Consider the following 13,418-nt stretch of genomic DNA (forward strand, 5'->3'; position numbering starts at 1 on the left):
ACTGAATGACGCCGGCGAGGGCAGCCGGAGACGGTAAAGGAAGTGATTCGGATACTGGTTCTGCTGCAGCTGCTGTTGTATTTGATGATGGAGATTTTCATGGTTGATGGGTGGGAAGATGGCGAGGTCGCTCTGAGGAAGGGAATCTCTGATCATTACCATCGACCATTGCTGCTTTATTTGATGATTGGGTTTTGATTTTGAGGATTGTTCCAGCTTTTGATGGTTGATGGAATTTAGATTCTCCAATTCAGATAATAAGCTTTTTAAATTCCCATCGTTTTCTGGCATTTTCGTAGATTGTAGATTGGAAACAAAGAGTTCAGAGCTTATGAATCTGACACTGCTTTTATATGCATTTGTTTGAGTTTAACACCAAACTAGTTCAACCAAAAAAAAAAAACTTCACAAAATTTCATAATCTTTATAGGTAAATTACACTATATGCCATTAAACTTTAAGATTAGCATCGATTATATCAATAAACTAAAAATCTATACTATTTTAACATTGAACTTTCATTTTGGTTCAATATTAACACTAGACTGTTAAAATTTGTATATATTAATTAAATATTTTAATATTTTTGTCAATATAAATTACATACCAAAATAGCATACTTATAAAAGAAAACTTTATAAATCCTTAAAATTCATCTATTTACATACAAATTCAAAGAAACGAAATTCTTCTAATATTTTCTTCTCTCATGATTTCACACAACTTGTAACATATAATCATAAAAATAAATCAATTTAATTTTATAATAAAATCACATAATATATAATTTAATCAATAAAATAAGTGAGAGCGACTAAAAATAAGAACAATTCAAAAGTTGAGTGATTAAATTGAATTGTTTTAAATTTTAGTGACCAAAATAAGAGTGATAAGATAGTTTACTGATTAATAGTATAATTTACCCTTTAATATTTTTTGGGGGTCATTGCCCCACTAATCTCCATGTTCCGCCACTGCATTAACACTACCCTAAACCAAAAATCAGTCATCACCATCCTCTTCATTTTCTTCTCCTAAATAAGTTGTAAACCATCACCCATCAACTCGTTTAACTCAGAATTCAAATTTAGAATCAAAATCGTGTACGAGTCCCATCACCACTAAACCTACTATAAATCCTCCACTCGACTCGACTCGACTCCTACATACATTAAACTCGAGCTTATATCCCAATCACCCAAAGGTTTAACCATCAACCAATATCACTAATAAACATACAACAAAACAAGAGAAAAAAATTCATCCTTTTGGGTTTATTCATACTTTATGCCACCAATTGATAAACTAATGAGATAATGAGAAAAAATATATCTAATGGTAGGAAACGATGATGAGAGGAAAGATAATCCTATAGATTTGATGGAATTTAATGGCTCTTAAAATCAATAGAATGTATGAGGAGGAGAGCTTTAGTATGGGAATAAATTTTTTTATCAATCACACCGTTATAAAATAAATTATATAAAGTACTTAATTTTCAAAATATTTAGTTTGCGTGAATAAAATATTAAATATAATAATCATGTCGTTACAAAATAAATTATAAAAATTTAATTTTATTTACTAACAATCAGCCGTTGATATAATGGGACGAGACAATAGATCAAGATGCCCCCGTCTTGATTACTACTTATTACTACTTGCCTTTCAACTTCACTTAATCCGAATGTATAACCAGTTTCTTCGCCACCACTCGGATGCCTGCCGTCCCCTGATAATCGTAACTTCCAAACTGAAGAAGCATCCACAAATATCCCATATCTGAACAAGTTGCCAAGCTCTGCCGCATCACATTTGCTGAATACGACCTTCTGCACGGTACCGGAGCTGTCCTTCCGATGAATCTCCGCCTTACATATGCTGCCAGAATGAATGAAAGAATCAATAAAACTATTACTAGACTCATGTCGCATGTCTTAAACTGTCTAACTCTGTTTTCAACACGTTACAGAACTTACTTCAGCCTCACGGTCGCCGATTGTTGATGTACCGACATTCCTTCTCACAATAGACTTCCACGTGGAACGGCTTCCGCAATCTTCGAAGATCGTTTTCGCAGCTTTGTCACAAGCATCCAGAATCTCACATAAACTCGGAGAAGCATCGGCTACGAAGCTCAATTTTGGCCGGCCAGCTTGATTAAGGAACTTTCCATCGACTCCAAACCGCACTCGCAAACGAGGACAAAACAGTTGCAAAGCTATGTTTTCGCGCAACAGTCTTATTCGATGAGTGCCACCGTAATACGGGATCAGGGATGCTCTGATAGAACTTAGAGATACTTCATTAGGTCCTAAGAACTCTGCATTACTGCTACTACCTTCAGCAATATCTATTTCCTGAAACTCCAACTGAGTTTTTTCTCCCATGGTGACATCTGATGGAAGGGTCTCGGTTTTCATTTCGTTTCGGACTACGCCCACGTCCAAAGGATCCGGTTGAACCGGATTAGACACATCTGCATATGCCTCTCCAGTGTGATGAGTCAGAAGAGAGATTATAGGATGGTGTTCACTGTTTCGTGGAGATCTATTTTGAACATTTTCAGAAGATAAACTTGAAGAAAAGTTGTTCATGTTTGGGATAGGCTGCTGGGGTGACGACTGGATATTACCCCAACTCCTCATGAGTATGTCCGGGAGACTTGATTCCTGTGGAACAAAACATGCTCAATTTAACCATTTCAAGGAAGGATATCATCAATGACATGCAGAGCAACAAGGCATTCCAAGACCAATTTGTCCATACCAGGAACAAAACTGTTGCACAGTATTTGACAACTTCGAGGTTCATGCGAACATCATCTAAGCTCCTGAATAATCGTATAGCAGAAAGTTTATTACAAAGATAAACCGAAATTCCCACTGTAATCTTAAGGTGAAAAAGAGTTTATATTTATTTGCCTGTGTGCCTGCTCTCCGATCTCGAAATACTTTGCAAGAGTTGCCATCTGCATTCAAGTTCATTAACATGTTATCGGCCAAAACTTACAAAATGTTTTAGAAAGCTAAGGTTTGTAATATGAATTAAAGAATACCTTCATATTACCAGCTCTCCTTCCGAACCTTCGGGTCAACAACGGCAATGAATCGATAATTCCCTTAGGCTCCGGCGCCGGCCTACCGATCTTCTCGAAAGCTTCCCTTATTCTCACGCAATCAAACCTCACTATATTATGCCCCGCCCACACCCTTCCTACAAAAACATCATTCAAATACTTGAAATAAAAAATGGAAACTTTAAAAAGAACACAGAAAAGAATGGAAACTTGAAAGAGTGAGATGCAGACCATGGAGAAGGTCGTGAACTTTGCCGGCGATTTCGGAGAAGGAAGGTGCCGAAACGACGTCGTTCCGACTGATGCCATTGCGGCGCACTGGGGCAGGGGAAACGGAAGAGAGGTCATCGGGTCGGACCAGGGAGGAGTAGCTCTGGAGCTCAACGAGGCGTTTGGGACAAACTAAAATGGCACCGAATTCGAGAATTGAGTAGCCTTGGCCCGGCCAAGGGACGGTGGTTTCCAAATCGAAGAACAGATTTCGGGTCGGCCATCGGACATAGTGGTCGGAACCATTTCAGAAGAGAAAAGCAAAGTAGGGATATGGAGAAATCGGAAGGTGGAGGAGGCGCTAATTGCATGGAATTAACCCACACTTTATAGGACAATGACTTTTTCCTAAGTTACTTCGTTAGGGGGTTTCCTTGTGGACTACGTACAACATATATCAATATAATTAAGATATACTTTATATATCTCACCTTTAACTTTTATTAAGCTTTATTTCAATATATATCTTTGAGTTGATTGATTTAATTTTTTTTCATCTAATATTCCATTTCAGTTACATCTCTCAATATCTATCTGAATAAAAGTGTATATAAATTAATGTAAAACTAATTTACTGTTATATATTTTAAGGATAAATTTATAATTTAATATTCGTAGATTTTTTTTATTCAACAACAGAATAAGGATATTTTTGAGAAAAAAAAAATTAAGGGCATTTTAATCCAAAATACCGGTAATCCAACAATACCTAAGAGAAGAGGGTATTCACATTCCCATAATATACCCCAAAATATCACTATTGGGAATAAAAGATTACCAGGCGACGGGAATGTTTGCCAACCAAACGGGGGAATGACATTTCATTCCCCCTGTAATCCATATTACTTGAACCAAACACGCCCTAAGTGGTTATGCGAAAACCTTTGCAATTCTACATCATTATGTACTTATTAATTTCCGAGTTGTCGAGTCTAACACTTTTTAATTTAACCATTATTATTTGATTGATTAATTCGAATTAGTTATTATAGATATTCATTATAGGATAATTCTCTTAAGTTACTCTATTTACAACATCATAATTCGAATCCTGATATTATTTAAATGATTTAGTATCTCATCTTATTAAATCAATTAATTGTTGATCTTAAGTCTAATACTTTACCAACATATAACACGGCCATCGACAATCTCATCGTGTATTGCTATCATCTATAAAAAAAACTGAATTATGAACTCATCAAATTGTCTAAGTAGTTAAAGGGAGTGTTGTTCTCCTTAGAGGTATTGGGTTCTAATAGTTGTATATGCAAGGTGTGTGCATTGTCATTGATTAAGAAAGATTATGAACATATACTACTTTATAATCATCTCAGATTATTCAAGAAAAAAATAAAAGGCTGAATTACAAATTTAAATTTGGACTCTCCCCCAAGTTGAGCATTCATTCAAATACAATACTTTTTTATTGAAATTCGTAAGTTTAATTCCTACTTGATACACCCTAATAGGACTCTCAGATAAGCCTATTGATATTGATTACGTATCAATAGAGTGGGACTTAAAATATTTAAATCAAAATACTTAATAGCATGATGATAAATTTATACGAAACTTCTATCTCTAGAACACGCAATGGAGTCGTAGACAGTCAAAAGAAATTCAATCGACAAAATAATTTAATATTACAAATATATCACAAAGATAATTTAATAAAATTTATTCCAAATAAATTTATATTCTCTAACTAAACAATATTTTAATCTTACATTCTCCTTATAATAATTTTTAGTAATACATTAAATAATATTATATTTCCAAAATCCTATTTTTAGAATTACTTTTACATTTCGTAAACTACGGGTTTTTTTTTGTAATAGATTATTTATAAAAAATAGTTCACAAATTGAACTTGCAAAATCCGCAAGTTTCATTCAATACAAGGGTGAAATGCGAAATTTGACCTTTTAATTATAAGACGGTCAAATTTGCAATTGGAATAGCACAAATTACAGAGTTGTCGAGTACAGAAGAATAGGGTTGTACTTTTGGTAGTAGACTGCTGTTTAGAGTAGTACATTTAGAAGGATAACCCGCAAAATAATTACCTTTTTGAATCTGCCTGCATAATGTATAGCAGGATCAAAATGAAAATATACAAAACAATGGAGGATCAAAATTGATATTTAATCATTATTTAAAATTTCGGTTCCAATTATCCTTAATGAATCTGACTGCATAATGTATAGCAGGATTCATGCAATCTGAGGAGAAAACACAATCCAGCAAAAATTCTATGAAGTGAAGAGAGGTAACATACATGTGAATGTAAAATCAGATATCATACATCAGAGCCGATCGGATATCTTCAGCGGCATAATCACACTGCCACTGCTTCCGGCCTTTTGCTGGTTTTGATTCCTCTAATAGCTGTTTAAATTGTTCGACCATAACATTATGTTAAAATCCACTGTTTTATATGCACCAAAAATGATAAATAATACACTTTTACCTTCGGCATAGTCTTTGACTCCAAATACAGCTGAGCCAGCCACTAGAGCATTTGCTCCAGCCTCAATAACCTGCCAGCAAAAGGGCAAGGGGGAGATAGGGAGAAGTGCATACGAGAGTCAAGCCTAAGTCGTTGAAGTTACTTATATCATTTAGTAGTCAAGCCTACCCCGGTCACTTCGGAGTTTCCAGAGTAATTCTATCGATTCCGAAATTCGAACACATATTGTTCTTCCACTCCGTTTAACTTGGTCATATAATATAGTCATATTATATACTAGGTTGATTTGTTCATTTCAGAGCTGAGGGTATTAGTTATTCCAGGGCTTGGACGTGCTTCGAATCATATTACACTTCAGGGTCATTCCAAATAAATCAGGAGTTTAATCGGTGATGCCAAGATTCCAATGGATCGTGATATAAGTTTTAGGTCATCTCCATTATCATAATCATCTATATTCCTTTTTACACTTTAAGGGTATTATCATCATTTCATTCAATTCTGTTAATGGCATTACTTCGGATAACTTAGGCTTCAAAGTATTCTAGTTCCTTTAGAATTCAGAGTACATTGTTCATTTGATCACTGGAAGTTATTTTCACCTCTAGGGGATGTCTTAGTCCTTTTATAGTACAAGGGTATTTTCGTAATTTTACCCTATAGTGTTATTTTTGGTAGTTTCTTATCCAAATATTTTCATCATTTAATCTTTAACGAGATTAATCAGAATTTACGCATCCTGAGATTGATTGATTTACTGATTAAATTACTGAACTTAGATTTGATTCCGATCAGTCTATCAATTTCTTATACGAGTCATTTGAGTCTTATACAGTGTTTCATCTTTATTCCAAATTTAATTTGAGTCCAATGATAATTAACTACATCTCATGGACCAATTATTTTCATCAACGCATTTACCATTTATTAGTGAGTCCCGAAAAACATACAAAATGAAGTAAAGTATTACCTCGATTTTGTGCTCCACCGATCAAACATTTAATCCCTATTCGATCACTCTTGAACTTGAATTCAACGTCCAATAATTCATCGGATACAAAGCAACTGAATTTACGCCAGAAACTGAACTTAAATGAGAAACCAACTTGAATCCGAAGATAAAACATTGAAAAACGGCTTACCGGGTGCGAATTTGACAAAACAGACTTCGGATTCGGACTCGAAAAAACATAAAACAAGGCTTTTCTGAAAATTAGACTTTTTTGGTCTAGGTCAACGGTCAAAGTAAACGGGTTGACTCGGACGAGTTGACTTAGACGAGTTGACTCAGGCAGGTTGACTCGGTGACTGGACCGGGTCGGGCGGGCCAGTTTGAAAAATTCCTTGGACCAAAACAAGCCCCACGCGCGGGTGACGGCGCGTGACAGCGCCGATGGGCTCGTGGCGGACGACTGAACACTCCTTGTTTATCCATATTCGAATTAACTAATATCAACCCCACAATCACAATAAAATTCTCCAAAATCACCGAAAACACAAAAATCAGGGCTTACCCACGGCGGACGATGAGAATGACGACGGTCCGGCGACCCACGGGTCGGGTTTTGATCAAAACTGGCAGGGGAATACATTGGTAATGGCGAGTGATGCGTGACGGTCGTCGGTTTGACTGGAATTGACGGAAAATGAACGACGATCGGGTGTTTTCGTCGAAGCTTTGTCGGGCTTTACACGATGTTTGGCGGCAGAGCCGAGGATGAAGATTGAGGGGTTTTGGTCGGGGTGGGTCACCAGTTCGATTGGGACGGGCGGTGACGTACATCGCCGACCGGAGCAGGGTAGATTGGGAGCGACGACGAGAGAGGCGAGTTGGGGGTTTGATAAATTAGGGATTTGGGGATTAAAATTGGGGATTTTGGGGTAATCGGGTTTAAAATTCACTGACTATTAAAAATGAGAAAATTCGAGTTTAAGTCCCTAAATTTCCCACAAGCTCCAAAACGAGCTACAACTTATAGAAATTTTCAATTTGGTCCCCGACGTTTCCATTGTTACTACCTTTATTCGATACTTTATAATTAATAAATTGTTTTAGCCCTAAATTAAGATGTGACATTTCATTTTTTCCACAGAGGTTTTAAAAGTAATAAATTAATTATTAACATTATCGAATTATAATAAATTGATCACTTGACGTTCATAACCATTATCGTCAACCATTATTGTGGGCGAAGAAAAGCTAACGTGGTGCGCTAACCTCTAACTTGACACCATTTAACCATTATTTTGACTAATCATTGTCTTCCATCTTCATTCCTCTGTATCCACACTTATTTTAACTTTACAATAATAATTATACAAAATATAAAAATAAATTAAGTTATCACATGAAAACAATATAGAAAAAGTAATGAAAACACACAAGAGCACGGAATATGCTGTTTGGGTAGTTTATGGGTGGAATAAGAAACTTTTGGATGTTGATTTGAACCATATTTTATTTCATGATATTGAAATGTAATTTTATCATTATATTGATTTTTAGTTTTATCAAATTTTAAAAGAATATAATCATCATTTTATGATTTTAAAAGTTTTTGATCGAATCTGTTGTGTTAGTTGTTGACAGTTTGTTTATTTTGGTTTGGACATTCGTTGGTGCTTGAACTCGAACCTTTAAGAATAACAATATCTTTTAACTATTGAATTAACTTGATTCATGCTATTAATAATAAAAATTAAATAACATAATTAGATTAAACTATATATTTTTTATAAAAGAATTAAATTTAATACTATAAAATAAAAATATTGAAATATTAAGGACAACCTTAAGTCAATTTGGAAGCAGAATTTATTAAAAAGAACCCTACGTCCTTCATTTTGGATTCAGAACCTTTTTATCACAATTTAATACGAAAATGACCAATAAAATAAATTTAATATAAAAAATAAAATTAAATCATTAAAGTGATTTAAGTGATAAAAGAAAAATGGTAATTTAAAAAAATAAATTCTAACAACGGTATTTATATGATGTATATATATTATCAATAAATTAAGAAAATTTTTAAAATATATTAACTTATAATCTCATCGCACTATTCAAAAAAAAAGTAAAAAGGAGAGTCGAAGATAACTTCACCTAATTAAAATTCTAATATTGTGCAACACAATTTTAAATTTATTTTCTAGCTAATTATGGTTCACAATCAACAAGATTAAATAGATCTTCCCAGTAGTTCCTGTTCTCATCATTGTTCCCATCATTACGATCATCACTTTCACAGCCATTAAAATGTAGATTTGAGAACCCTTCGATCAATTTCGGATCATCATCATCATTAACATCCCCTGTAACAGTACTGCAAGTCCCCATGTTCCATGGCTGATCAGTCCAAGCATTTGGTGACCAACTCTTCGTAATCATTTACTTCATTCGACAGAAACGACTCAGTGTTATCAATTTCGTTATTGTCACCGTTGTTATCGTCATCGATTACTATCGCCTCGAATTGCAGGCTTTGCCATGCTTTTAATATGTCAAGAAACGCGGTTTGTCAACTCGTTGAGCCGGGCGACGCCATCGTAGGGCTGACGTTCGGTTGTTTTGGTGATGTTTCGATGACTCTTTAACTAACCTAGCTTCGGCTTCGAGTCGAGCACTCTCCCATTGAGCCATGTGAGTTAGGTTTGACACCTTTTTCGGGTCACCACTGGCTGAACCAATTGGTGCAACCATTGGTCTATGAGTCGAAGGGTCGATCCCCATTGTGGCTAACCTTTTCTTTAAATGTGTGTTCCAATAATTCTTGATTTCGTTATCTGTTCTTTTTGGTAGATAAGCAGCAATTGCAGACCACCTGCAACCACAAGTTAGTCAAAAGAAAAAAACTATATCCGACCAAACCCGAACCCGAAAATTTGTACCTGTTGCCTAGGAGAGCATGGAGTTGAATGATGGTCTTTTGTTCTTGTAAACTGAACTTTCCTCTCTTGATATCAGGTCTGAGATAATTAATCCATCTCAGTCTGCAACTTTTCCCACATCTTCGAAGGCCTGTTTCGAATCAAAAACATAGTCAGAACTACAAAAAGTGTTGAAAAAGATCTGCAAATTTTTTGATGAGAGACTGGGCCGGCTTTCTCTGGTAAAAAACGCCAGCTTCCATGGCCATGTTTGTGAACAAAAGCCATTAGCTTTTGGTCTTCTTCGGGTGTCCAAGGGCCTCGTTTCAAGCCGCTGGCACCGATGCAGCAAGGGGACCTTCCCATTTTGATGCAAAACCAAAGGCAAAATATAATACTAACATAAACTGTTTAAGCAATGTAGAGAAGCTTGGAAATTTGATCACTATTTATACACACAACAAATTACACAGCATTTAACTTTTGCTTTTAATTTTAACTCCGAATTTCTGAATTGGAATTCAATAGACATCAGTGCTTTAATTAAACAATATTTATTGTGTCGAGGCCAGAATTACTGATTGATTTTTTTTTTAAAAAAAGTGGTGAATGTTAATAATGTCAAAATAATTAAAATCATTACATTTAAAAATAATCATTATTATTAAATTTAAAAATAATTAAAATTTTAATGATATAAATAGATCGATGCTCAAAATTTAACGGTGTCTCAAATAATTTTGTCCTATAAATACTATAAATGGTTCAATACCTTTTATTTTTCTTATTGATATATTACTCTGCGTTCTTTTTGACAATACAATATCATTAAGTTTTGCATTTCTTTCTGTGCAAATTTTGGTGAGATTCTTTATTAAGTCTGAGCAATGTTACAGCGTCTTATCATGGAGGAAAAAAGAACGACATTTATTTTTATTTAACGACTCCTTTTTCATTTTTTTTTTACTTTTTTTTTCATGTTTATCATGGAATGTTGATCTTATGTTAGTCGTGGACATGGCAAAAGGGTCGGGCGAAATTTTAGCACTAATGAGAAATATATAACAATTCTAATATAAAAATATTCTATAAATGTGTAAAGGATAAATTACACAAATTATTTATAATATTTGAATAAGTTTTTTTCTTCATACTCAAATTTCAAAATTAATAAATTAATTAATAACGTTATCGATTTTTAAACAAAATTTCAAAAATATTCACTTTTTTTTACAATCAATACATAAAAGGTAGCAGCTTTCCTAATCCTTCAACTTAAACCCACACTCTGCCGCTACTGCCGTCGCATATCTAGCCTCACGAACCACTGTATTCCCCACCACAAAGTTGCCACTCATCGTCACTCCAAACCACCATCGTCGATGTATTCGCATACCCGCACAATCCCAAGCCATGATGTACGGCGTCAGAATAACAGAGCCGAAGTCACAAGGCGCGTCCCAGGCCATGATGTACGGCGTCAAAATATAGTACTAAATTGCGGTTGTGGTTACTGTCGCGGTTGCAGAGGCTACGACGTGGTTTATTTCCTAAAATTAATGATATTTTTATATTGTGGTTTATAGTGTAACGGTGACATTTAAAAATATTACGATGCGGCCGTAATTTAATATTATGCGTCGGATTGTCGGAGGATGACTTGTCAAACCCCCAAGTGGGGATATCATCGGTAAGGTACGAGGGAACACATGCAACATGCACTTGCATTTTTTTTTTTGTCAGGGTTAAAAAATATTATTAAATTATTATTATTATTATTATTATTATTATTATTATTATTATTATTATATTATTAAGTGTGTTTATATTTTTGTGCAGGCCAAATGTGACCCAATTATAAGGAATCCAACAGACCCAGATCAATAACAGTACCAAGCCTCTCCACCGACGAGTCACTAAGGCTAGTCACCTCTGAGCAAGTTAAAACATCATCTTCACCATGTCGGCCACTGAACAGCAAAAACAAACAAACAATATCAGCAAAGTCAAAAGCATATCACCTAAATGATACCTAACCTGTCAATATCCTACCAAAAACGAAGAAAACACAGATGCATCCATGAAGATTAGGTGGAGATATCAACCATAAAATATGCAAAGGATTAGAGGAGAAGGGGAGAAAAAGAAAAGATCTCAAACACAAGAGCGTGGGCTCTCGGTTTTCAAACAAAAAAAAAAAGAAACGAGAACAAAAAAAATTAGGAGGGGAAGCTAGATACAAAAAAAAAACGAGAAATTTTCACCAGCGATAGAACGATAGAGGGGTCTTGGTTTTCAACAGAAAAGCAAAGGAGACAAGGAGAATTTTCATTCACCCTTCGAAAAGCCAACAGAAAACCATTGTAGTAAGAATCTCACTTTTGTATTAAAAAAATCAAAAGCAATAGAAATACAATTTGGGTTCAAGGTATTTTTTTATTTTTATTTTCCCGTTTTCTCTGTGTGTGCATATGTGTTTCAAAATAATAATAAAAAAACAATTGAAAAGGGAGGAAAGAAATTCTACCTTATGTTGTGAGCTTTAACTGCCGGAGTGATTGTCCTCATCTTTAAGGGACTAGGTGGTCAGTTCCGAAACAGTGAGTCTTGAGTAAATTCTAAAATGATTCGGATGAGATGATTAGATTAAAGCAAAATAAAAATATAAAATAAAGAGTGAAATATAGTTTCGATTTAGTTTACCTTATGGTGTTTGGGTCTTTGCTGAAAAAGATGAGAGTCATCGTGGATGAGAGCATCGCCGTTTAAGAAATAGGGAAGGGTTTAGTAAGTCTTACCTGGTTAATGTGGTATGTGGTCGGAGCAAGGAACATCCTTAGGAGAAGCTGTCGGCGTTGTGAGTGTTAACCTTGAGCTTCTCGGGTATGGGAAGTAGAAGATAGAGTTGAGATTTCTTTGAAGTTGAAAACGGTTGGATAGTTTAGTTTAAGTATTAGGTTTAGGATAAAGTTAGATTTTATATTAAAATATTTGAAATAATTAATTTTTAGATCACTTGTACATTTACCTTGGAAATTGATTCTTTGTTCATATACATATATATTTGTTTAACGTGTCTTAGGAAGAATAACCATTGTTTATTTGTTTAACATATAGCTTAGTTGGATATTTGTTAAACGTATATATATATATATATATATATATATATATATATATATATATATATATATATATTATATATATATATGTCTTGGAAACTGATTTTTTTGTTCATATATATATATTTGTTTAACATGTCTTGGAAACTGATTCTTTGTTCATATACATATATTTGTTTAATGTGTCTTAGGAAGAATAGCCATTATTTATTTGTTTAACATATAGCTTAGTTGGATATTTGTTAAACGTATATATATTTTTATTTAATGTGTCTTGGAAACTGATTTTTTGTTCATATATATATATATATATATATATATATATATATATATATATATATATATATATATATATATTTATTTAATGTGTCTTGGAAACTAATTTTTTTTTGTTCATATATATATATATATTTGTTTAACATGTCTTAGGAAGAATAGGCATATTTTATTTGTTTAACGTATAGCTTAGCTGGATATATATATATATATATATATATATATATATTTTAAATTATTAGAGTATATTTAATTAGCCCATGCATGATCAATTTTAATATATTTTTATTATATTAGATGTATACTTGTATTTACTTTTATATTCTTTATA

The 13,418-nt window shown here is 33.9% G+C and overlaps 1 protein-coding gene, 1 long non-coding RNA gene and 1 pseudogene across 2 annotated transcripts; all 3 read right to left on the reverse strand.

Annotated features, from left to right (window-relative positions):
* Positions 1 to 1,546: 1,546 nt before the first annotated feature.
* Positions 1,547 to 3,595, reverse strand: LOC120174440 (annotated as a pseudogene).
* A 2,026-nt stretch (positions 3,596 to 5,621) lies between these two features.
* Positions 5,622 to 5,894, reverse strand: LOC120174441. The gene is made up of 2 exons (XR_005521174.1): positions 5,823 to 5,894; positions 5,622 to 5,740 (listed from the first exon to the last, which is right to left on the reverse strand). It is a non-coding gene; the product is annotated as an uncharacterized LOC120174441 (long non-coding RNA).
* A 3,424-nt stretch (positions 5,895 to 9,318) lies between these two features.
* On the reverse strand, positions 9,319 to 10,058 carry LOC120174442 (transcription factor MYB106-like). The gene is made up of 3 exons (XM_039181288.1): positions 9,923 to 10,058; positions 9,714 to 9,843; positions 9,319 to 9,646 (listed from the first exon to the last, which is right to left on the reverse strand). Exons 1-3 carry the CDS (start codon positions 10,056 to 10,058, stop codon positions 9,319 to 9,321), a joined length of 594 nt encoding a protein of 197 aa, XP_039037219.1.
* Positions 10,059 to 13,418: the final 3,360 nt, after the last annotated feature.

Source organism: Hibiscus syriacus, unplaced genomic scaffold, assembly GCF_006381635.1.
Source record: "Hibiscus syriacus cultivar Baekdansim isolate YM2019G1 unplaced genomic scaffold, ASM638163v2 tig00112106_pilon, whole genome shotgun sequence".
Taxonomy (NCBI): Eukaryota; Viridiplantae; Streptophyta; class Magnoliopsida; order Malvales; family Malvaceae; genus Hibiscus; species Hibiscus syriacus.